Source organism: Wyeomyia smithii, chromosome 1 (genome assembly GCF_029784165.1).
Source record: "Wyeomyia smithii strain HCP4-BCI-WySm-NY-G18 chromosome 1, ASM2978416v1, whole genome shotgun sequence".
Classification (NCBI taxonomy): domain Eukaryota; kingdom Metazoa; phylum Arthropoda; class Insecta; order Diptera; family Culicidae; genus Wyeomyia; species Wyeomyia smithii.
The window spans coordinates 6,499,259-6,521,898 of record NC_073694.1 but is presented as its reverse complement, the minus strand read 5'-3'; the positions used below and the strand labels follow the sequence as shown (position 1 = coordinate 6,521,898).

The window sequence follows — 22,640 nt, the reverse complement described above, 5'->3', positions numbered from 1 at the left end:
AATAAAACGTCATCGCCATTTAAGACGCAAGTAAGAAAGAGATGCCAAATAATTGTTTACGAACTTAGCACGTCCGGTGGTGGGTTGAAGCTGACAAATTTTACAGTGCGCTTCGGGCAGCACGGCAGGTCAAAACTGGGTCAAAATCGAGCGAATAAAGAAGGGTTTTGACAGCAGTTGAAGCGCTTCCAGGTCAAAACGAGGTGAGCTGGTGGAATAAAGAAATTCGCTAATAGTAATCGCCCATCGAATATTGGAAATATTTCGCAATATATCAATAGTGTCTTGCCCCTACTCTTCCAGCTTGTCTCGAGGCCCAAGTATGATGACAGTTCTACAAGGTATGCTACATTTTTGTCTATCCACGCACACAAACAAATCTCGTTATGAAAAATTTCGCGTTTTGTATGGAATTCGGAACATTTTTGGAAATTGCTCGTTTTATGTTGTTTTATATTTGATTTTTTTTTTGGTTGGAGAGTGAACCTCCAGTTGAAACACACTAGAAATCGATATCAATTTAGATTTAGTGTGATAGATTGCGACAATATGTCGAAATAAAATATATTAAAATGCTAGATTTCTAATAGTTGGAGCATAATCTTAGTTATTGTAATAGCTCATGACTTTTGTTAATGTATGAAACATAAGCGACTCTATTTAGAAGCGCTATAAGAGTACAAGAAAAAAACGAAAAGTGCAAAAGGGTTACCGGCAAAATAATGAAAAACAGCATATATTACCTAAACCCCAGCGTGTTTATGTATTTCTCACAAATAAAAAAATGTTTCTACATTATTTCTATAACTTTTCAGGAAAGTATGTTTTAAAAGTTTTGTTCAAAATGTATAATCATTTCAAATTTCATACAAAATCTGAAAAAGTTCATAACGCTCACTAATACTAAAGCAGGTATTAGGCGAAGCAAATATTTGCTATTTTTGGTACGAATTTTATTTTGTGCAAATAAAATTCGTACCGTAAGCTGGGGTGACTTTGATCACTTTTTTGAGTGTATCTCAAATATTTTCAGAATATACTGAAAACAATATTATTCGATATTTTTAAAATAAGTACTGGCATACATTGAAAAAGATTCAGTCACTACTTCAAAAGTTTAGCAACATTTTTTGCCGTTTTTAAATATGCTCTAAAAATTTTACACCAATCATCATTCCGGGGTGACTTTGATCACTTCATTGTTTTGATGAATTTGGTGTAACACTTTGCTACTTTCACTAAATTGAACAGCCTTGAACAGTTCAAACGAGTTTATAAATATGGAAAGCAATTTGGGGGCCATTCACATTCTACGTGAACAGTTTATAATGGCGAATGTACAAGATTCATACAAAATTTTTTAGAATATATATGAATAGTTATCCACTGAGAGAGAAGGTGGTCTAAAATTATCAAAAACTAGTCCACGAGGAATATGACTTATGAAATTGGCCAAATTTGCATGTTACTTCACGTCTTGGGTTTTTGTTAACAAGAAATATGTAATACGCTATGGAGAATAGTGGGACTCAACATTGCATTTGAGGAAAATCTTGCAAAAATAACAATAAAATGTATTGTTATAATATGTGTTCATCTTAAGAAATAATCTGGGAACAAAATAAAAAAACTTTACGTATTGCAACTTGTTGTTTTAAATCTTCTTGAACCAATTGTTTGTATGCAACAAAAATCGCCAAAAAAACACTTTATTTTCAATTAATATTTTAGCATGGAAAACACTCTTTAAATAGCAGGAAATGCATGAGTAGTAGCAATGCGCACATATCGTCAATTGAATTCAAAACTGGCACAACTCAAAATTTTGCAGTTTTGAGTTATTGATGGCAAACGATGCCAAATACTATGAAGGTTCATCTCACAAAGACCCGTTTCAAAATTCACAATATTTCCAGAAATATAAGTAGATGTGCCTTTATTGCACAAATCTTAAATATCCCTAAAAAGACAGGAAAATGAGGTTATAATTCTTATAACTTGCTTATTACATGCACATGATAGGCCCAAACAAATTCAGTAAAATCTTGAAATTGGATTTTGACACGAAAATGAAAAAAGAAATTTCTGACGCAAATTTTCAAACGCGTTTTTCTCGAAACTATGAATTTTGAGTTGTGCCAGTTTTGAATTCAACTGACGATATATCCACGCAATCAGTGAAGATTACGACAAGTCCCAAGCACTACGAGCGCTTTTTTACCACATTTTCAAAAAAGAGGTACAGTGATCAAAGTCACCCCAGTTTACGGTACCAAAAATAGCAAATGTTCGCTTCGTCTAATACCTGCTTAATGCATCGACGTGAATAGCATACCTTTCAGGACTGTCATTTATACTTGGGTCTCGAGGTACGATGCTGACTTCTAGGCCTCTGCCAGGCTGAACGCCAACGCGAGCGAGATTTTCGTCGAAGGTTAATGAACAGCTCTACTTACGGCTGTTTATTCACCTACGGCAAGAATCTCGCCTGGCAGAACCCTTAGTGTCAGTACAGTACGATCGTACACGCTCCCTAAAATGAATTCAAAAATGATTAGAAAACAATTCATTTCCATAAAAAATGGAACAACACGAAAATTGAGTAACTCTGTTGTTATTCAAAATTGTGTAACCATAGTATGGGCAAATACTGTGTATTTATTATTCAGAATGATGTATACAATTGAACTCATTTTTTGTGTTTAATAAAACTCATTTAGTTCTTAAAAAATATCAGTTTATGTGTACAAAATTATCCATTTATTGAATTTAAAACTACTCAGTTTTAAAATTAAAACCTACACAGATTTAGATTTTGAAACTATCAAGTTTTTGAATAGAAAAATATTCATTTTTGAATTTAAGACTAACCATTTTCAGAATTTAAAAGTACTCAGTTTAAGAATGGAAAACCACTCAGTTTTAAATGTGATGTTAGCGTAGAAAGGGAGGTTTGTGCCGGTAACAGTCAGAACAAAACAAAACTTAGGTTACATTCTATCTGAACGGTGTCTAATTATATTTATTTTTTAAGTATATTTTGCTCTTTTTTTGTGATGCATAATCACTTGATATTTTACTCTCCCACAAATTTCCTGATGACACGAACAACCTGAAAACTTTTGGTTCCTTAGAATGAATAATGAAAAAAGTTTATATGTGTACCTTAAAGCTTTTTAAAATGTCCGTGACCACCTTCTCAGCGATTTTCTCATTTTTTGGAATCACTCAAACAGCCACAAGAACAGATAACACGGCCGCAAAGGCTAAATAATGGCGCACAAATGTTGAATCATGGTGCCGCCTTTTCACTCGTGTCAAATAATGGCGTCGTTTCTTCATGCTTAGTACTCAAAATTGAGTTTTAGTGGTAAATTCAAAAATGAGTTATTCAAGATTAATCTAAAATCAGTGTAAAAATTACACAGAATCACCAAATGCGGTATTCATTTTTTGACGTTTCCATGCAACTTATGAAATTGAATTAAAACTAATTCATTCGCCGTGTTACTTCTCACGAGCGTGTAGCCAAGTATGATGACAGTTCTACAAGGTATGCTACATTTTTGTCTATCCACGCACACAAACAAATCTCGTTATGAAAAAATTCGCGTTTTGTATGGAATTCAGAACATTTTTGGAAATTTCTCGTTTTATGTTGTTTTATATTTGATTTTTTTTTGGTTGGAGAGTGAATCTCCAGTTGAAACACACTTGAAATTGATATTAATTTAGATTTAGTGTGAAAAATTGCGACAATATGTCGAAATAAAATATATAAAAATGCTATATTTCTAATAGTTGGAGCATAATCTTAGTCATTGTCATAGCTCATGACTTTTGTTACTGTATGAAACAAAAGCGACTCTATTTAGAAGCGCTATTAGAGTACAAGAAAAAAAACGAAAAGTGCAAAAAGATTACCGGCAAATTGATGAAAAACAGCATATTTCACCTAAACCGCAGCATGTTTATGTATTCCCCACAAATAAAACATGTTTCAACATCATTGCTATAACTTTTCAGGAAAGTATGTTTTATAAGTTTAGTTCAGAATGCAAAATCATTTCAAATTTCATACAAAATTGGACAAAGTTCATAACGATCACTAATACCACTAATACTGATGCATCGACGTGAATAGCATACCTTGTAGAACTGTCATCATACTTGGGGATCGTAGCTGTCGTACAGTTGGCTGCGAGGTCTGTGTATAGAGATAAGTGACTTTTCACCTACGCACACTAATGAACGTGTAAACTCATGTAAAGTTACTTTTGTTTCCTCCAAACTGTAAATCATCGCATCTCGTTGCTCCGACTTTTTATCACTTTTTACCATTTTTGGTCGATAATGTTCAGCAGCTTCCCCCGATTCATGATCACGAATGAAAAATTCATTCAGAAACGAGTTTAGAACTTATAATAAGTATTCAACTGAATATTTGTCCAGCTACCAAAAACATAGCATAGCAAACAAAAAGGCGATTTGTAAATAGTTTGTAAATGAACAGAAGGTCGAGTTCCGATACGAAATGTAGCACCAAGGCTTTGGCTTGCTACTAGGTCGGCCATCCTTATTTGTGATGTCATTTCCTGTAGCACAACAGATACTCCATCCAACATCGTATCATAATTTAAACGAGAAATAGAGAGACCTCACGTAGAAAAGATTTTTTAAAGACTAGCTTTAAAATAGAAATCAAGTGTCTAAAAAGGTATCTGCTGCCAGCCCTATGCAATTTGAAAGCATTCATATCTCAATGTTCAGCAATAGAACAAGAAAAACGTATGAAAATAAACACTTCTTTTATTGTACCTGATTGCAACACTTTTGCACGGTGGTTTGTTACCTCTCTTGAGGCTCACAACATTCTCTTTCCTGAGTATTGCCTTTAAAATTAAAAACATGGAATAGACCAATTTTTACTCAATTTAGAGTAAAAATCACCGAGTGTGTAGATATCGCGAATCGTAAAATTTCAATATCGTGTAGAAAGCATTGATTTATTTGATATCGATACAATATCGCCTAATGCAAAAACTCACTGCTCAAATCGGGATTACTTTGTAAAATTTCTAATGACAAGAATCCCCTTCTACAGGAATTATTCTCTATGGTAGTAAATATAATACAGAAAAGGTACTAACTAAATAAATGCTTTAACTCCTCTTTTAAGTGGTTGGTCGTCCTGAAAAGGACGGATTTTTTTTAGTAGCGGGGTCAATATGAAATTTAAGCTTTCTTTTCGGTCTTCTTGGGCAGCAACACGGCTTGAATGTTCGGCAAGACGCCTCCCTGGGCAATGGTAACACCAGACAAAAGCTTGTTCAGTTCCTCGTCGTTACGGATGGCCAACTGCAGATGACGCGGGATAATACGGGTCTTCTTATTGTCACGAGCTGCATTTCCTGCCAACTCCAAAACTTCAGCAGCCAAATATTCCATTACTGCTGCCAAATACACGGGAGCACCAGCACCAACTCGTTCGGCATAGTTTCCTTTCCGCAGCAAACGGTGGATACGTCCAACCGGGAACTGCAGACCAGCTCGAGACGAACGGGACTTTGCCTTTCCCTTAACTTTGCCGCCTTTACCACGTCCAGACATGTTGTAAAGAGAGAATTACTTGCTAAAAACTTGATTAGGAAACAGCGTTCAACTGATGCCAATAACAGACTATTTTTCCAACCACACAGTAAAATTTTCTTATATACCCTACTGGATGAAGAAAAATGATGAGAGGGTTGGGCTACGTACGTAGTGGAATGGAAGAACTAGAAAAAAGGGTGGCGCTACACAAGTGTTCTGTGCCTGCATAAAAACTAACACACTTGCTGCAATCGGCATTATTTTCTGAAAAACAACTGAAGTTACACTACCGTCAAAATGCCACCAAAAGCTAGTGGAAAGGCCGCTAAGAAGTCTGGCAAGGCCCAGAAGAACATCGCGAAGGGTGACAAGAAGAAGAAGAAGCCACGTCGTAAGGAAAGTTACGCTATCTACATTTACAAAGTCCTGAAACAGGTTCACCCGGACACCGGAATTTCGTCGAAGGCCATGAGCATCATGAACAGCTTTGTGAACGATATTTTCGAACGGATTGCTGCCGAAGCTTCTCGTCTGGCTCATTACAACAAGCGATCCACCATCACTTCTCGTGAGGTACAGACCTCTGTCCGTCTGTTGTTGCCAGGAGAATTGGCCAAACACGCTGTCTCTGAGGGTACCAAGGCTGTGACCAAGTACACCAGTTCCAAGTAAATGCTGTAGATTATGCTTTCATCAACAATCGGCCCTTTTCAGGGCCACCAAATACAATAAATGAAGCGGAATTTGAATTTTATCATCTCGGTGTAATACAGACGAAAAAGATTGATTTGTTATACTACTCCTTGATAAGAATAAATAATTTATTATTCTCGTAACACTGCGTACGTTAATATTATAAATAAATGAATTGATGCTAGGAAAATATGAAATACAAATCCTCGGTTTCGTGGTACACTAGCACAACTCAAAAATCGTAGTTTCGAGAATAACGAGTTTGAAAATTAACGTCGAAAAATCATTTTTCAATTTTCAAGAAAACTAAAATTTGAGATTTACAATCCTTATGTATAACACCTTTAGGTCTATTATGCATATTATGAGCGCGTTGTATAAGTTAAAACCTTATTTTTACTAACTTCATAGCGAAATTTCGATTTGTGCATCAAAGGCACTTCTACTCATAGCTCTGGATTTTTTGGGAACGAGGTTTCATGGGATGAAACTTAACAATATTTGGCATCGTTTGCCCTAAAAAATGCAGAATTTTGAGTCGTGCCAGTGTTGCACGAAACCGACAAAATGTAATACAGAAAAACTAAAGCACGAAGATGTCTTCGAACGTGATTCAAGTAAAAAATAAGTATTAATCTGTGAAAAAGTTCTAGAATATAAGTTGCTTCCTTTCTAAAAAACATTGATGAATGAATAAACTTTTATAGCATCTGTATACTGTGTTCTCCAATTGTTCGAATGATTATTTTATCAGAACTGCGACATTATGTTAAAGAGCAGAGCACTGGTTATTGGAAAAAAGCTTGCCACTTTTTCAAGATATTTTCTCTAACCCGTGCACAATAAATAATCCTTACAATATCGCGATAGTTCAACATGAGAAATGTCAAGATATTTAGGTAAAAATGACAGATGGTTATTGAGACTTAACCAAACTTAAACAAAATTGGTATTAAATTGTTGATGAGGAAATATCCAAGATGTTTGAAACAAATTCAAATCTTCATTCAAATTATTTGTGGCCCTGATAAGGGCCGTTGTTTTAGAAATTTAGAAGCAAACGAAAACTGATAACCGCTTTAAGCACGTTCACCACGGATACGACGAGCCAGCTGGATGTCCTTTGGCATAATGGTGACACGTTTGGCGTGGATGGCACACAGATTGGTATCTTCGAAAAGACCAACCAGATAAGCCTCGCTAGCTTCCTGTAAAGCCATAACGGCAGAGCTCTGGAAACGCAAATCGGTTTTGAAGTCCTGGGCAATTTCACGGACCAAACGCTGGAACGGAAGCTTGCGAATCAGCAGCTCAGTCGACTTCTGATAACGACGGATTTCACGCAGAGCGACTGTTCCGGGACGATAACGATGAGGCTTCTTCACGCCTCCGGTAGCCGGGGCACTTTTACGAGCTGCCTTGGTGGCCAACTGCTTACGAGGAGCTTTTCCACCAGTGGATTTACGAGCGGTCTGCTTTGTACGGGCCATGGCTAAGGTTTGTTTTCAGACGATGTTGACACCTTGAGAGTAGAACGAATAATGAAAAAAAATTTTTTGGCAACTTCTTTTAAACTGCACCCTTTTTCACCGTTCAACCAATCAGGAACGAGAAATTTTTACCCTCGCCATCATAAAAGCGATTTTCAGGGCCGAATGTGGCATTCATTACATTCATTATTCATCGCTCAAAGGATTCAGACGTCTAACAGCGATTTTCGTAGTGGAAAAATTTACTGCGTTATAATTTTGTTAATTTGAAATATTCAGTTTTCGGCGAAAAGCAGAGTTTATTACTGGAAACACAGAGTTATTTTATTTTCTGGAGCATCGCAACGCAATAATATTTTGGCCTAAGGGCCATGGCAACGGAACATTACCCCTCCCCCGTGGGGGGAAATGGAAATGCCAGATTACCTGACTGGATGGATCCGAATAAGGAACACGGCAAACTCACTATTTTATCAATGATACCAACTGAGGGACGTTTTCCTGACAATCCATTTATCATCGGCCGCTTTTTAGAACGAGCTGCTGGAGGAAAATTGGACGACTGCTATACAGAAGACAAAGGAACAAAATACGTGTTGAAAGTGCGCAGTGAGGAAAAAGCTAAACGTTTAATAGCGTTAAAGGAACTAATTGATAAAACCCAAGTAGAGATAAAATTACACCCTAATCTAAATTTCGTGAAATGTGTGGTCAGCTGCGTAGAGGCAATAAATCTATCGGAAGAGGTATTAATTACTGAGCTCAAAGATCAAGGTATTTCGCAAGTGCAACGCATTACCCGGTCGGATGGGAATCGAAGAGTCAACACTCCAATGTTGATTTTGACAGTTAGCGGCACGGTAATCCCGAAGTTCATAATGTTTGGCTTCCTTCGAGTGCGTACCCGTATTTATTTCCCATCACCAATGATCTGTTTTAAGTGCCTTGAATATGGCCATACTAAAGCGCGCTGCAAAGGGCAGGAACGTTGTCGGAACTGCTCGGAAATTCACCCAGTTAACCCGGTAGAAGGTTGCCCGTTTGTTACAAAATGCCTACACTGTAAAGAGGGACATATCACATTGAGCAACTTTTGCAAATTTTTTATTAAAGAAAAGGACATAATCAAGATAAAATGTAGCTCCGGTGTATCATTCAAGGAAGCCAGATTAGAATACGAACGGTCTCATGGTCCTAAATCGTATGCCAACATTTCTAATGTGCAACAAAGACTCGATCTTCACAAAACCGATAATCTGGAAGAAATATTGAAAGAAAAGGAGGATACTATCAAACAGCTAATGAAAACGATTTCGGAACTATCCAGTAGATTGGACGAATTGGAAAAAGGAAAAACCCAGAAAAAGAAACACAAACGCGAAACAAAGAAAAAAACTATGGAAACAGATATGGAAACTGACTCTAGCCAACATAACACAGATATAAGTAAGGTAAGTGGAACTTCCTCCAATATCATTGTTCAAAATATGGAAAGCTCAAAAACTCACAAGCGACATTTCACAACCGAAATAGAACCCCCATCTTTTAAGAAACCCCCAGGGAATTACAGCAAAATTGACAGTATTCACAATTCTAAAAATTTCAATATAGTAACCAATCCTATCAACAGCCTTCAATCCACTCAATAAAAACAAAACTCGCAACCCCAAGCCTTCTGTCGATCCGAATATTCTGGCCTTACAATGGAATTTACACGGATTAAGAGCAAAATTACCCGAGTTACAACTTCTGATTACCGAATACAATCCCCTAGTCATTGCTCTCCAAGAAACCCTTATTCCGGAATCAAACTCTTCCATCGACTATATCAAAAATTACAAACTGTACATCCATGAAAATTCTTGCAACCCTCTAAAAACTGGTGTTGGAATAGCCATTAAATCTGATACCCCACATCGCCGAGTCCAGATCTCATCACAACTGCAAGCAATAGCACTAGAAATCGATAATCCAATCAAAGCCACCATTGTCTCTATATATATATCCCAATCTTACAACGATATAGACCAGCTCAAGAAATTACTTAAACAATTATTGGATCAATTTTCGTCTCCAGTCTTTTTTCTGGGGGACTTTAACAGCCACTCTATTACCTGGGGTAGCCATCGATATGATGCTAGAGGTCGTGCTATAGAGAGTTTCATTGAGGAACAGAACCTCGTTTTACTAAATGACGGAAGTCATACTAGAATTAACCCGCTTAATGGTAACACCAGCCCGATCGATCTCTCCATCGTTGCCTGGAATTTTGCCAATTATTTAACATGGAAGGTTCACGACGACTGCTGTGGTAGTGACCACATGCCTATAGTTGTCAGGTTTAACAGAGATAAACCAAGCGATTCTGTTCGACCTAGATGGAAGTATGAACTGGCAAACTGGCCCGAATACCAACAAGAAATCAAAACACTATTCTCTACCAATCCTCCTTCCTCCCCAGACAAATTCTCCTTAATGATATTTGAAATAGCTCTCAAACATATCCCCAGAACAAGTGGCAAACTTGGGAAAAAAGCGGTACATTGGTGGAACCCGGAAGTTAAAAAAGCAATTAAATTAAGGCGCAAGAAATTGAGGGCTCTTCAAAAAATCCCAAGAGAAGAAAGGGTAAACTCGGACACCTTCACCGAATTCAAAAATGCTAGAAACTCAGCCAGACTTATAGTGAACAAAGCTAAAACGGACAGTTGGAACCAATTCATAGAATCGATAAACCTCGGAACTACTTCTAAAGAATTATGGAATAACGTTAATCGTCTAAAAGGCGCTCGTGGCAGGACCCCTATCAATATTAAGATTAACGATCAAATATCATCCGACCCCTTAATTAACGCAGAACATTTAGCTAACCATTTCGCCCTTGCCTCATCTTCCACTAACTACAATAAGAATTTCCTTACTAGTAAAAATGTAATTGAATCGAACCCACCTTGCTTTGATACTGATGCCAACTTGGAATATAATAATGACTTCAGTTTATTAGAACTTGATTGGGCTTTCAGCAAGTTAAAAGGCTTTTCGGCCGGTCCTGACGAAATCGGCTATCCTCTCCTCAAAAACCTGCCAATTATCGGTAAAACCATATTATTATCAATATATAACAAAATTTGGACAACAGGCAATATTCCAACGGATTGGAAAACAGGCTTCATTGTTCCAATCCCTAAACCAGATAAGGACAGATCCATCGCAGACAATTACAGACCCATTACACTGTTAAATTGCATTGGCAAAGTTCTTGAGAAGATGGTTAACCGACGTTTGCTCCATGAATTAGAGTCCCATGGCCTGCTCGACAATAGACAATTTGCCTTTCGCCCCGACAAAGGTGTTGACGACTATTTTACTGAATTAGAAGCCATTATAGAGGAACATCGCGAACGAAAGATGCATGGTGATATTGTCTCATTAGACCTTGCTAAAGCCTACGATCGAGCATGGCGTTTTCCTATTCTTAAATCATTAGAAGAATGGGGAATTAAGGGCCGCATGAGTCTTTTCATTGCAAACTTCCTTACGGATAGAAAATCCAGAGTAATTATAGGAAACACACAATCAGAAACTAAAACACTTGAAAATGGAATACCTCAAGGCTCCGTTCTATCTCCGACACTCTTCCTCATCTGCATGCAATCAATATTTGAAATCATTCCTCATAATGTACATATTCTCTTATATGCTGACGATATAACTTTGATATCCTTCCACAACTTCAAATCAATAGCCCGAAAGCAAATGCAATCAGCAGTCAATTTGGTCTCTCTTTGGGCTGACGAAAGAGGTTTTACTATTGCTCCCAACAAATCTCAACTTTTACACATCAGTTGCAACCGACAAAAAATGAAAAAACTTCCTATTTTAAAAATTAAACAAATCTCCATCCCTACAAAACCAAGCCTCAAATTACTTGGTATTCATCTTGACCGCCTCCTCAACTTCAAAACACATGCTGAAGCTATCCGAAAGGATACCGTTAAAAAAATGCGAGTAGTTACAATTATTGGTGCCAGAATACCTTGTGGCCACAGAACAACGATCATCAGAATCTTAAATGCATGGTTGCTTCCCAAAATATTCTACGGAATAGGCTTTTATAGTCTTGGTGGGGATACAGTTACTGAAAAAATCCGCCCATTATACAACAAGGCATTCCGTTTAGCATCCGGGCTATTCGTCACAAGTCCAACTAAAGCAGTTATGGCAGAATGTGGTCAACTTCCCTATGAATATTACCTATTAGAATGCCTGGTAAGAAAATCAATACGCTGGCTGAGCATTACCGGCCGCGATGAGGTCCCACTTGTAGTCAGAACAAACAGTCTCATGGAATCCATGAATAAATGCAAAATCCCACCAATAGCAGTATTACCTAGATCAAAAAATCGTCCATGGAACACTCATGCCCCCTCCATAGACCTATCCCTCTCAAATCTAATCAAAGCTGGCGATACTCCTTCAATAGTCCAAAAACATTTCCATCAACTGATTTCCGATAAATATAAAAATTACCAACACATTTTCACAGATGGCTCAGTTAAAGACGAAAAAGTCGGCTATGGCATATTCTCCAAATCACCAAACCTCAACTTAAATGCTTCCCTCCCACCAATCTGTTCTATCTACAGCGCGGAGGCCTTTGCACTTTTGAAAACATGTAACATTGTACCAGACTCTCCGAAACTTACAGTTATTTTCAGTGATTCAGCCAGTTGTCTCACTGCTATGCGATCTAATGTGAATAAACACCCTTGGCTAATTGAAACTGAACTCAAAGCTCTGCAAAAAAATATCAATTTCTGCTGGATCCCCGGTCACTCTGGGATAACTGGTAACGAAGAGGCAGATAAACTTGCTGGTTTTGGTCGCGATAAAGAAAGTGAGGTTACACCCATTCCACCCTCTGACGCCATCAGATGGGCAAACACTATAACCCGTAAAAGCTGGGACATTGAGTGGTTCCGAAACAGAACATGTATCCTCCGAAAAGTAAAAAACTCCACCACCCGTTGGCCAGACAACAAAAATCCTAGAACTCGTCGAATATTATCCAGAATCCGTATCGGGCATACCCGCCTTACTCATAGCTTTTTAATAGATAAATCTGATCCACCAACCTGCATAACATGCGGACTTCCCCTAAATATTAGTCACATTTTGTTGGATTGTAGAGCTTTCCATACCGAACGCATATCGAACAATTTCAGTAATAGTTTGGAGGAAGTTGTCTCACCACCTTACGAGAAACAACTAATAAATTTCCTAAAAGAATCTAATCTGTACGACAAAATTTAATACAAAGTTACAATAACCATAGGGACGAATGACCGTCACGGTTAAAATCCCTATAAAAAAAAAAAAAAAAAAAAAAAAAAAAAAAAAAAAAAAAAAAAAGAATGTGGCATTAGTTTCAATCCATCGTTCAAACAGTTAACATCTACTGAAAATGACTGGTCGTGGTAAAGGAGGAAAAGGACTCGGCAAAGGAGGCGCTAAGCGTCATCGCAAGGTTCTTCGTGATAACATCCAGGGAATTACCAAGCCTGCTATTCGTCGTCTGGCGCGTCGTGGAGGTGTCAAGCGTATTTCTGGTTTGATTTACGAAGAAACTCGAGGTGTGCTGAAAGTTTTCCTGGAAAACGTGATTCGAGATGCTGTTACCTATACTGAACATGCCAAGCGAAAAACCGTCACCGCCATGGATGTCGTGTATGCACTGAAACGCCAGGGACGCACTCTATACGGATTTGGAGGTTAAAAAGCAAATCGAAGTACAAACAAAACAAAAAGGCCTTTTTCAAGGCCACCAATATAATAAATGAAGGTTTAATCGAATTGAAATTTACATTTTCCAGATGTTGAATGATTAACTTAAAATCAATCATAAAATGTTCAATGCAATACACCAACCGTTTTTTTTCTTGTATTTTCAAAGCGGAAAAGTACAGTTGCATAGTTCTAAAAGGGAATAGCGTTTTACTTAACCAATTATACTATACGGAGTTCTACGATAATTATTAACCATAGTTTGATTTTCTGCAACGTTGAATTCGAAGTTTTGCTAATTCTCATTCTCAGAACACCGAATCGACCTTCCATTGCCTCATGTCGAAAACGTATTAAATAATTTAAGGGTGACTCATCCATAGATGCAACATGTGAGAGATTCCACACGGGGACGCCATCCCTCCGTGATTACGTGAACATGATATGATTACTTCCTCAAACTGCGATTTTCAAAAGCCACGAGTCTCGTCCCAAATTAAATTAGAAAAAGTATACCTATTCTAAGAGTGCAATCAACTGAATTTTATGTCTGTTAGATTGTGTTCAGGTATTGATTGATTAAAAGACGAAAGTTTAATATTTTGAACTGGATGGAGTGTAACTAGTTAAACTATTTTCGTATTCCCTGTTTTAATCATAGATAAGCATCTGGTGCTAGCCAAATTGACTACGTTTTATAAACCAATACAATAAATAGGAAGAATATCGTGTTTCAGATCTGTTATGCGATTTTTATAATTGCTTTACTGGATTATCACATTTGATAAAATTTTTTGTTTGTGGGCAGCAACAAGCTTTCTCGTAAGTCCTGACAAACGTGGAAACACAGAACATTTACACCTAAATTTATTTGCATTATTGCAAAACCAAATTAACTTCTTCATTCATTCTGTTTGTAGCCCTGAAAAGGACTGATTGTTTTAAACCAACTATTGGTGGTTATGCGTTATCGAACACTCTACTTCTTGGCAGCGGTTTTCTTCGGGGCAGCTTTCTTGGCCGGAGCAGTCTTCTTTGGCTTGGGAGTCTTCGGTTTCTTGGCTACGGTCTTTGACGGCTTCGTGGGCTTCTGCTTGGGAGCAGCAGCTTTTTTCACTCCAGCAGCCTTTTTGGCGGCTTTAGCAGGAGCTGCCTTGGCCTTCTTAGCAGCGGTGGCCTTTGGTTTCTTGGCAACCTTTTTCTTTTCGCCAGCAGCGGATTTCTTGACCTTGGTTTCCTTCTTCGGTTTCTTGGCCTTCTTCTCACCAGCTGCTTTCTTCGCATCGGCCTTAACCTTGAATGAACCGGAAGCACCAATTCCCTTAGTTTGGACCAGCTTTCCTTTCTCGACACCCGATTTCAGGGCCTTCTTTAGGAACGGAGCCAACTTGGCGACATCGCACTTGTAGTTGGCGGCGATGTACTTCTTGATGGCCTGCAGCGAGGATCCGTTACGTTCCTTGAGGGTCTTGATAGCGGCCAAAACCATGTCGTTCACTGGTGGGTGAGTTGATGGCTTCTTCGGTTTCTTGGCGTCTCCCTTGGACGCTTTGGCCTTCTTTGGTGTCTTGGCCGGAGAGGTGGCGACCGGAGCAGCAACTGGAGCAACAGTATCAGCCATTATACTTGAGATTTTCGAAATTTTACGAAAGAGCGATAAGGTGAAATACGAATAATGAAATATCTACCCTTACTTTGCCAGGTATACGTTACTGTCGTCCGTGCTAGGGAAAGCATTGTCGAAGGTAGACAAACAGCTGAGAACGCGTGAAGGATACTTTCCTGACATGACTATTTAAAATCATTTAATTATTTGAAACCAAGCATTTATTTAATATAAGTAGTTACTCTAAACCTTCACGTATTAATGAAGTAACTGTAGCTGAGTAGAAGAATTGGATAACTCGTACCGGTTCACGCGCAATCGCGTCTCGAAGTTACCAATACAAAAACTAAGACTGGCGAGTTGTTAAAAAATTAATTATTTTACACATTTTTACCAATAATTTGATCGAAATGTAATGTTTACTTGAAAAACAAACATATTTTCTTTTCACTATCAGAATTATAACGTCCGAACTATTACACTAACGTTATAAAAACTAGTGATTTACGACCTAGGGTGTCGTACAACTCTGCTCGTAAACCACCATACAGATTATGGAGCGTGAGTTTTAATACAAAAATAACCTAATTGAAAATTTTCATCTAAAATTCTTTTCAATACAATTTATTTCTGTAAAATATTGTTATTAAATTGAATTATTTTCTTGGTTTTCCATTGCAAATTAACAAACTTTCATATAGGACAGCCTTACGACGCAATTGCCGCTGCATATAGGGTGCAAGATACTACGCACACGCAGTAAGTTTAGCTAACTGTTTTATTTTACAACAATTATATTAATGGTTCATTAATGTTTAAATATTTGACAATATCTAATATGTATACCTAGGTACATTCGAATGACACGTGACGACAATTTGATTTACCTACCTACCGGTAAATGCTTGGTTCATGGTTTTTGTACACCATGCACCTTTTTCTCACACTTGAAATTAACGGAAAAGAAGTTAGTAGAAAGTATAAATTAACAGACTACCTATAAATTTATTGAAAAACACACAACACGCAATTTTTTTGGGTTTAAAAAAAAAAAAACAGTTATAAGAGAGAGAGAGATTAGGTCACTTAATGATGAATTGTTTGCAATATGCATAGATAAATATTTAAAACGCTCTAAATTTCTTCATGTCGGCTCATAAATTATGTCATTATACGTATTCATTAGGGTGGGGAAAAGTGATCGATTTTCCAAGTTTTTTAGGTTTCTTTTGGGGTCCCAAACAACCCTAAACTTATCTGAAGTCGGTTGGTATCGTCTCCGCTTGGCGCATTACATTACAAATTTAAATTACAAATTGTATGAAAATTCATATGGGAAAACCTACTTTTTTGCATTCATCTTAATCAAGAGAGCTCAATAATGCTCTAATAATGCAGTACATTATGTTCAAGTATAGTATTTTAGATGCCTAACAACTTTGCAGAAGACACTGAAGAGCTAGGATGTCTCTAGGAAGAGCTATAGCTGTTCAAAGTTGAGTATGTCGATTTAAACACAGAAAATCTTGTTTTCTGCCAACATTACCAATGTACCGGCGTAAGTAGGATTCCCATCAGAAAGAAGTAACCTGTCGTAACGAGTTTATACACTCAGCTGGACCAAGCAAACAAATTTAGGTCAATATTCTAGGCGTAGGTAGAATCTATAACGTGTTTCAGAGGTTACTTCTGATGGAAATCTGACTGACACCGGTACACTGGCAGTGTTGGCAGAAAAAATGATTTGCAACGCAATTTCGACACACTCAACTTTGAACAGCTCTAGTATTTTTTTGGCACACCGTAGCTATTTAGTGTCCTCGGCCAAGTTGTTAGACATCAAAAAACCTACCATTTGAAGTCATCAAACCTATGGTTTGAGCCATTTTGAGCTCTTTAGAATGGAAAATGCAAAACAGTAGGTTTTTCCATACAAATCTCCATATAAGTTTAAAATACAATGCGCCAAGCGGAGCCAAACCAATCGACTTCCAATAAATTGAGGGTTGTTTGGGGCCCCAAATAGAACAAAAAAAACTGGTTCTGGCTTTCTGCTGTCAAGTTTTTTTTTTTTTTTTCATATTCCCCACCCTAGTATTCATACATGTATAGGAGCTCTCTTTTGTTTGCCTAAACTTTCAATTTATTTTTATCTCTTTGTTTGTTACAAGTTAGCTATTCAAGTGATTTAGGATATTTCTTTTTCATCCTTTGGTTTAGTTTTACATTTCGCATCTTTAATGATTGTTTTGGTTTTCTTATACAAATTAGTTATAGAAACCTACTTATACTAACATTTGAAAATCTAACTAACCAGCACTCGGATGAGCGGGTGTTCCGAGTGTGTCGCACTCATAACGAAGTCCTGTGTCGATTTCTCAACTCGTTCGTTGATCATTTTACATCCTGCGGTGCGATGTATTCCGGTTCTTGATTCTTGTGTTGTACTGGGCATTCAATATTGTTCTCAGCTTATTTTGGGTTACCCGAAGTTTCTTTTCGTGTGTTTCTGCGCAGGTTCCCCACACAGGCATAGCGTAATTGATCACTGGAGCGATAATTGCCTTGAACACTGCCAATTTATTCTTGAGTGACAGCTTGGATCGTCGAGATATTAACAGATAGAGGGACTTTATTAATCCAAATACACCTGGATTTCAGCTTGTTTGTGTGAGATCTGTATATTAGTTTGTTGTCAATGGTGATGCCAAGATAGCCAGTTTCGTTCGCCCATTCAACGGCACAGCCGTTTACTCGTATCTGACGGAATGGCTTGGCTTTCATTCATCAGTTGATTCATTCAGATTAATTCATTCATGGTCGTTCGAGGAGTAGAGTTATTTTTCAGTTCCCGAGTTTTGTTTTGTTTTTCGTGAATATCGCGTTCGCTTAGTTTCGCGTTCGTTTGTTTCTACATCTATTTAGTTTCCCGTTGGCCCTGAATCAGTGTAATGACCAAGCGCAAAAGGCGCTCTGGCGGGTCAAAGCCCAGCCCTAAGCGCCCTAACGACAGGATATCGTTGAATGATTCTTAGCCTGACAAGAAAATCCAGCGTCTGTCTAATGGGCGTGACCTGACCTGAGTGCATCTACATCCGCGCGATCCGTTCCTGTCTAAATCGCACTGAGCGATATAGACGATGCCGTGGATCCGGTTAATGATCCTCAAGGAAATAGTGCTCCACCCGCTACTAAAGTTAAACTACCACCGATCATGGTTAAAAATTTGCCCCTGGAAAAGCTGTTGAAAGCCCTCATGGCTCTTGGCATCGCTGCGGAATATAAAATATGCCGATTAGCTATCAAAGTAGTAGTAAACACAAAAATCGAAATTACTAAAATAACAGCGTACCTACAAGCTAGTAGAATCGAATTTTTCACGCACGATATAATAGTGAAATGGGAACCATACCGGCCCAAAAACCGTGAAGTAACGCAGTGTAAAAGTTGTCTAAATTTTGGTCATCGAACAAGAAATTGTCATCTGAAGCCCCGTTGTAGCACCTAATCCTATCCATTCATCCCCTCTTCCCGGAGTTCCTAACACCAGCCCTTCAAACAGGTAACGAAGGACGTTGGTCTTCAAATACGAATCAACAGCTTCCTCTCAATTTCTCTGCTGAGCAACTAATGGAAATCTTCACCGAAATGTGTGGCAATCTCCAATAGTGGCAAATCCGCTTTAGCAACATATTCCGTCGCCAGTTTCAAAGAACTGGAGATCTGGCCAAAAACCACGTCACTGAGCTCAATACGCTGATTCGCATTAGAGTTGACAACCTGAAAAACGAAAAATTTAGCAGAGACATCCAAAGTTCGGAAACCTATTCAAGACCCTTCTGGAAGGTCTCAAAAATTTTAAAAACTGAGAATTGGCCTCTGGAAAAAGCAATTGCCATCGGTGAGCATCTGATGCGTTCTCATAATCTCGGTGTTTTATTCTCATATATTTAAACTACAGAATGTCTTTTTAAAGATTTGGATTTATTCGATGTTACTCTTTTAACTGCTAATGAGAGAATGAATGGGTCGTACAGAATTGTTGCCAGCCAAACAGGTAGCGTTTTATCTCTTACATAGACGAGGGGTTATTAAATCCCGAAACATCCTTCCTACTAAAATAAAAAAAAGCTATTCCAAACAATAGTTTTTATATCTAGCTGGAACACGAATTTCTCTTTTAGGTCTTGTATTAGATATCTTGTCAGACTTTTGTGAAACACGTGCACCTGCTTCAATAAAAGGTGATGTGGTAACACATGATGACGACTCTGTGAACGAACTCGACGGTATGGATGGCGATGCAGTCACAGTAGGCTGCGGTGAAAAATTTTCCGATTGACTGTCATTATTGTTCTCACTGTTGACGGGAATTCTCTCACATTCGGATCTCTGTCACAGCTTCAAGTGAAGGAATTCCAGACGGCGGAATTTGGTCGAGCGTACTGTTGGATTCTTTACGCGGCTTCAAATGCACCGAGTTTCGTCGCTAATCTACACCTTCCACATTTACTTGATAGGATCGGTCGTTAAAGTGGTTTGAAACTTTTCCAGGAGTCCACTGTTTGGATTTTTCCGGATGTAATTGGACATACACAGGTGAGCCGATCTGCAAATCTGGTAATACACGAGTCCTTTTATCATAGTGATATTTGTAGGACTTTCGGTTCAGTTCTATTGCCGCAGGAACATCTCTGATAACGTTTGGAAATAGGCGCATTGCCGACGACGGTACTCCACAACGCGTAGAAAATAAACGAGCTGCTGGACTTGATCCAATCTTATTTGGAATATTCCTCCAATGCAGGAGTGCGTAACAAAATTCAACTCCTGATTCGTTTGCTTTTTTAAGCAACCGTTTGGCAATTTTCACGGCAGCCTCCGATCCACCGTTGGCTTGTTGATGATGGGGAGCTGAAGTTACCACCTCAAAATCCCATTCGCGAGCGAAGGTCAACATTTTCGCGTTGACAAAGTTCGTACCGTTATCAAAAATCACCCGCTGAGGTAGTCCATGACGTGCAAAATTTCGTTTGCACGCTTTGATGACGGAGTCCGGTGTCAGGTCTTGTAACTCATCCACTTCAAAAAAATCCGAATAATGGTCAACAGTGACTAGAAGTTTAAGTTTAGCACCTTGGTTCTCGGCGAAAAACACATCCATAGAAACCAGCTGAAATGGATATACTGGAATGGAATGGCTCATTAGTGGAGGATTCGGCTGCGACGGGGCGAACTTAGAGCAAGTGGCACATTGTTTAAGGACATCTTTAATCTGCGAAGACATTCCTGGCCAGAACAAATTGGCCCTGGCGAGTTTTAGAGTGGCTTCCAATCCATTATGGCTGACATGACATTTGTCTATCAGCTTCCGCCGCAGAACGTGCGGAACTAAAATACGATCACCGCGGAAAATGACACCATCTTGAACAGATAATTCGTTGTGATAGTTGTAGTAAATTTTGACACTGTCGGGGACGAGGTCTGCTGAGGCCGGCCATCCGTGATGTATGTACAGGTCGGACTCGATTATATACAGACTCGTTTATATATTGACTCGATTATATATGATTCGATTATATATAAAATTGTATATAATCGAATCATGAAAAAAAAATTTTTTTTAAATTTTAAATAACTTACCTAAAGCAGCAATGTCGTATAGGGATCGTCCAAAAATACGTAACGCTTAGGGGGAAGTAGAGTTCTGACAAATCGTCGCAATCAATACTAAAAAATTTTGAAGATCTATTCATAGAGCGTTACCTAGAGGAAAGAGGGGGTCGAAAATAGTTTTTATTCACGCTACGTAATTAATGGACGTTCCCTTCAGTCCAATATGACGTAACGCAACATTTTTTGACCCAAAACGTTGATTTTTGAGCTATAATGTTTCAAGTAAAGTAAAGCTGATCTAAAACAGAAATATCGCGAGGGAACGTTAACAAATTATGTAACGCTCAGAAAACGGGAAAGAGTGTTGGGTTGTCAAAGTGTTGCAACCCATACGGAAAATTTAAACAAAAAGCATGGCAACGGGGGAAAGGAGATCAACAATAATTATTCTTGCGTTACGTTATAAATAAGCGCTTCCTTATTGATTCATAAAAGTCCGTTCAAATGTTACATAACGCAAGCAGGGCTGAGGAAATTTTTTTATGCCTGGTGTGCTGAGTATTGGAAACATGCTAGACAAAGTGGTGAGGGTTTTCCGGAAGTCCAATATTTATGTCACGTTAAATTTGAATGGACCCTAATATTACTATTTCAATGTTAAGGTTGAGGTGATAGAGATTGACTCTTTTCAAATACTTATTTTTATGAAGTTGAAATTAATACTGGTGAGCAAAAATTTAAATAAATTAAAGGCAATGTTTTTAGCTAATCTACTATCTACCCAATACGCAAGTTAAGTCTATGAATAATATTGGATGAAGAGGGGATTGAAATGAAATGACGAAAATGTATAGTTTCAAGTACTGTTTCGATAAAATACTGTTATGATAATTTTCTGTTCTGTTTTGAATTGCTTGATAACGCAGCACAACAATATCAAAACTAAAAGAGTAAACAAACACAATACACACTGATCAAAATTTTTCTCTAGGTTTGACTGCAACAATAACATAAAGAATAACTACGAAATCTATTTTTGTAAGAAAGGTTTTTTGCGACTATAATGGGGTTAGTCAAAAAAATCCTACTTATTTATTCAAAAACAACAAAATATTAATGCTCAATAAACAAAAAAAAAATTTTTTTTTCTGATTCGATTATATATAGGATTCGATTATATATAGTGAAAATTTTTCGGAGACTGTATATAATCGAGTCCGACCTGTAGTTGCACAGCAACTGCATCGACTAGTCGTTACCGGTCTCCATCGTAATCTCTTTCAAACTACTATCCGAAACGCACAAATATGGACTTATTTTCAGCTTTTCCACCTCCACCATCACTTTGCAAATGTTGAGCTTGTCGTATTGATCAGAGTGTTTTCCTTCGGAAACATGAGCTCGAGATAAAGCATCTGCGACGACGTTTTCTTTACCGGTAACAAATTCAATTGAAAGTCGATATCTTTACAAGTTCAGCAACATATGTTGTAGTCGCCGTGGTGCTGATAGTAACGGTTTCTGAAACAAGGCGACTAGTGGCTTATGGTCAGTTTTAATAACGGTTTTTGGATTTCCGACGATTAGCTGGTCGAAACGTATGCATGCGAATAGAATCGCTAGCAGTTCTTTTTCGATCTGAGCATAGTTACGTTCTGTTGGGGTTAACGTACGTGATGCGTAACCGATGAATCCGTCTGATTGGTAGACAGCAACACCAAGACCGAAACAGCTGGCATCGCACTCGATGATTAATGGCTCATGGACATTGTAATACCGTAAGGATCGTATGTCTGCTACCAGTGACTTTACTGTGTTGAACTCTTCTTCTTCTACTGAAGTCCATTGCCATGGTACTG

At 38.1% G+C, this 22,640-nt stretch overlaps 6 protein-coding genes across 6 annotated transcripts; 2 read left to right on the top strand and 4 right to left on the bottom strand.

Annotated features, from left to right (window-relative positions):
* Positions 1 to 4,928: 4,928 nt before the first annotated feature.
* On the bottom strand, positions 4,929 to 5,610 carry LOC129733065 (histone H2A). The gene has a single exon (XM_055694624.1). It carries the CDS (start codon positions 5,608 to 5,610, stop codon positions 5,236 to 5,238), a length of 375 nt encoding a protein of 124 aa, XP_055550599.1. The 3' UTR covers positions 4,929 to 5,235.
* A 279-nt stretch (positions 5,611 to 5,889) lies between these two features.
* LOC129733108 (histone H2B-like) lies at positions 5,890 to 6,920 on the top strand. The gene has a single exon (XM_055694684.1). The coding sequence runs from the start codon at positions 5,890 to 5,892 to the stop codon at positions 6,262 to 6,264; it is 375 nt and encodes a 124-aa protein (XP_055550659.1). The 3' UTR covers positions 6,265 to 6,920.
* A 403-nt stretch (positions 6,921 to 7,323) lies between these two features.
* On the bottom strand, positions 7,324 to 7,807 carry LOC129733010 (histone H3). The gene has a single exon (XM_055694548.1). The coding sequence runs from the start codon at positions 7,773 to 7,775 to the stop codon at positions 7,365 to 7,367; it is 411 nt and encodes a 136-aa protein (XP_055550523.1). The 5' UTR covers positions 7,776 to 7,807; the 3' UTR covers positions 7,324 to 7,364.
* A 5,408-nt stretch (positions 7,808 to 13,215) lies between these two features.
* LOC129733185 (histone H4) lies at positions 13,216 to 13,967 on the top strand. Its single transcript, XM_055694820.1, has one exon. The coding sequence runs from the start codon at positions 13,240 to 13,242 to the stop codon at positions 13,549 to 13,551; it is 312 nt and encodes a 103-aa protein (XP_055550795.1). The 5' UTR covers positions 13,216 to 13,239; the 3' UTR covers positions 13,552 to 13,967.
* On the bottom strand, positions 13,777 to 15,221 carry LOC129732986 (histone H1-II-like). Its single transcript, XM_055694497.1, has one exon. The coding sequence runs from the start codon at positions 15,178 to 15,180 to the stop codon at positions 14,539 to 14,541; it is 642 nt and encodes a 213-aa protein (XP_055550472.1). The 5' UTR covers positions 15,181 to 15,221; the 3' UTR covers positions 13,777 to 14,538.
* Positions 15,222 to 18,792: 3,571 nt separating this feature from the next.
* On the bottom strand, positions 18,793 to 22,122 carry LOC129720513 (uncharacterized protein K02A2.6-like). Its single transcript, XM_055671998.1, has 3 exons — positions 22,041 to 22,122; positions 19,679 to 20,589; positions 18,793 to 18,945 (listed from the first exon to the last, which is right to left on the bottom strand). The coding sequence occupies exons 1-3, from the start codon at positions 22,120 to 22,122 to the stop codon at positions 18,793 to 18,795; spliced, it is 1,146 nt and encodes a 381-aa protein (XP_055527973.1).
* Positions 22,123 to 22,640: the final 518 nt, after the last annotated feature.

Coding starts and splice junctions, on each gene's coding strand:
- LOC129733010 (XM_055694548.1), bottom strand. CDS start 7,775: ATGGCCCGTACAAAGCAGACCGCTCGTAAATCCACTGGTGGAAAAGCT.
- LOC129733185 (XM_055694820.1), top strand. CDS start 13,240: ATGACTGGTCGTGGTAAAGGAGGAAAAGGACTCGGCAAAGGAGGCGCT.
- LOC129720513 (XM_055671998.1), bottom strand. CDS start 22,122: ATGGTGGAGGTGGAAAAGCTGAAAATAAGTCCATATTTGTGCGTTTCG. Junction 20,590..22,040: donor AGAGATTACGATGGAGACCG/GTAACGACTAGT, acceptor TATCTGTTCAAG/ATGGTGTCATTTTCCGCGGT. Junction 18,946..19,678: donor TTAACGACCGATCCTATCAA/GTAAATGTGGAA, acceptor TTCGTTTTTCAG/GTTGTCAACTCTAATGCGAA.
- LOC129732986 (XM_055694497.1), bottom strand. CDS start 15,180: ATGGCTGATACTGTTGCTCCAGTTGCTGCTCCGGTCGCCACCTCTCCG.
- LOC129733108 (XM_055694684.1), top strand. CDS start 5,890: ATGCCACCAAAAGCTAGTGGAAAGGCCGCTAAGAAGTCTGGCAAGGCC.
- LOC129733065 (XM_055694624.1), bottom strand. CDS start 5,610: ATGTCTGGACGTGGTAAAGGCGGCAAAGTTAAGGGAAAGGCAAAGTCC.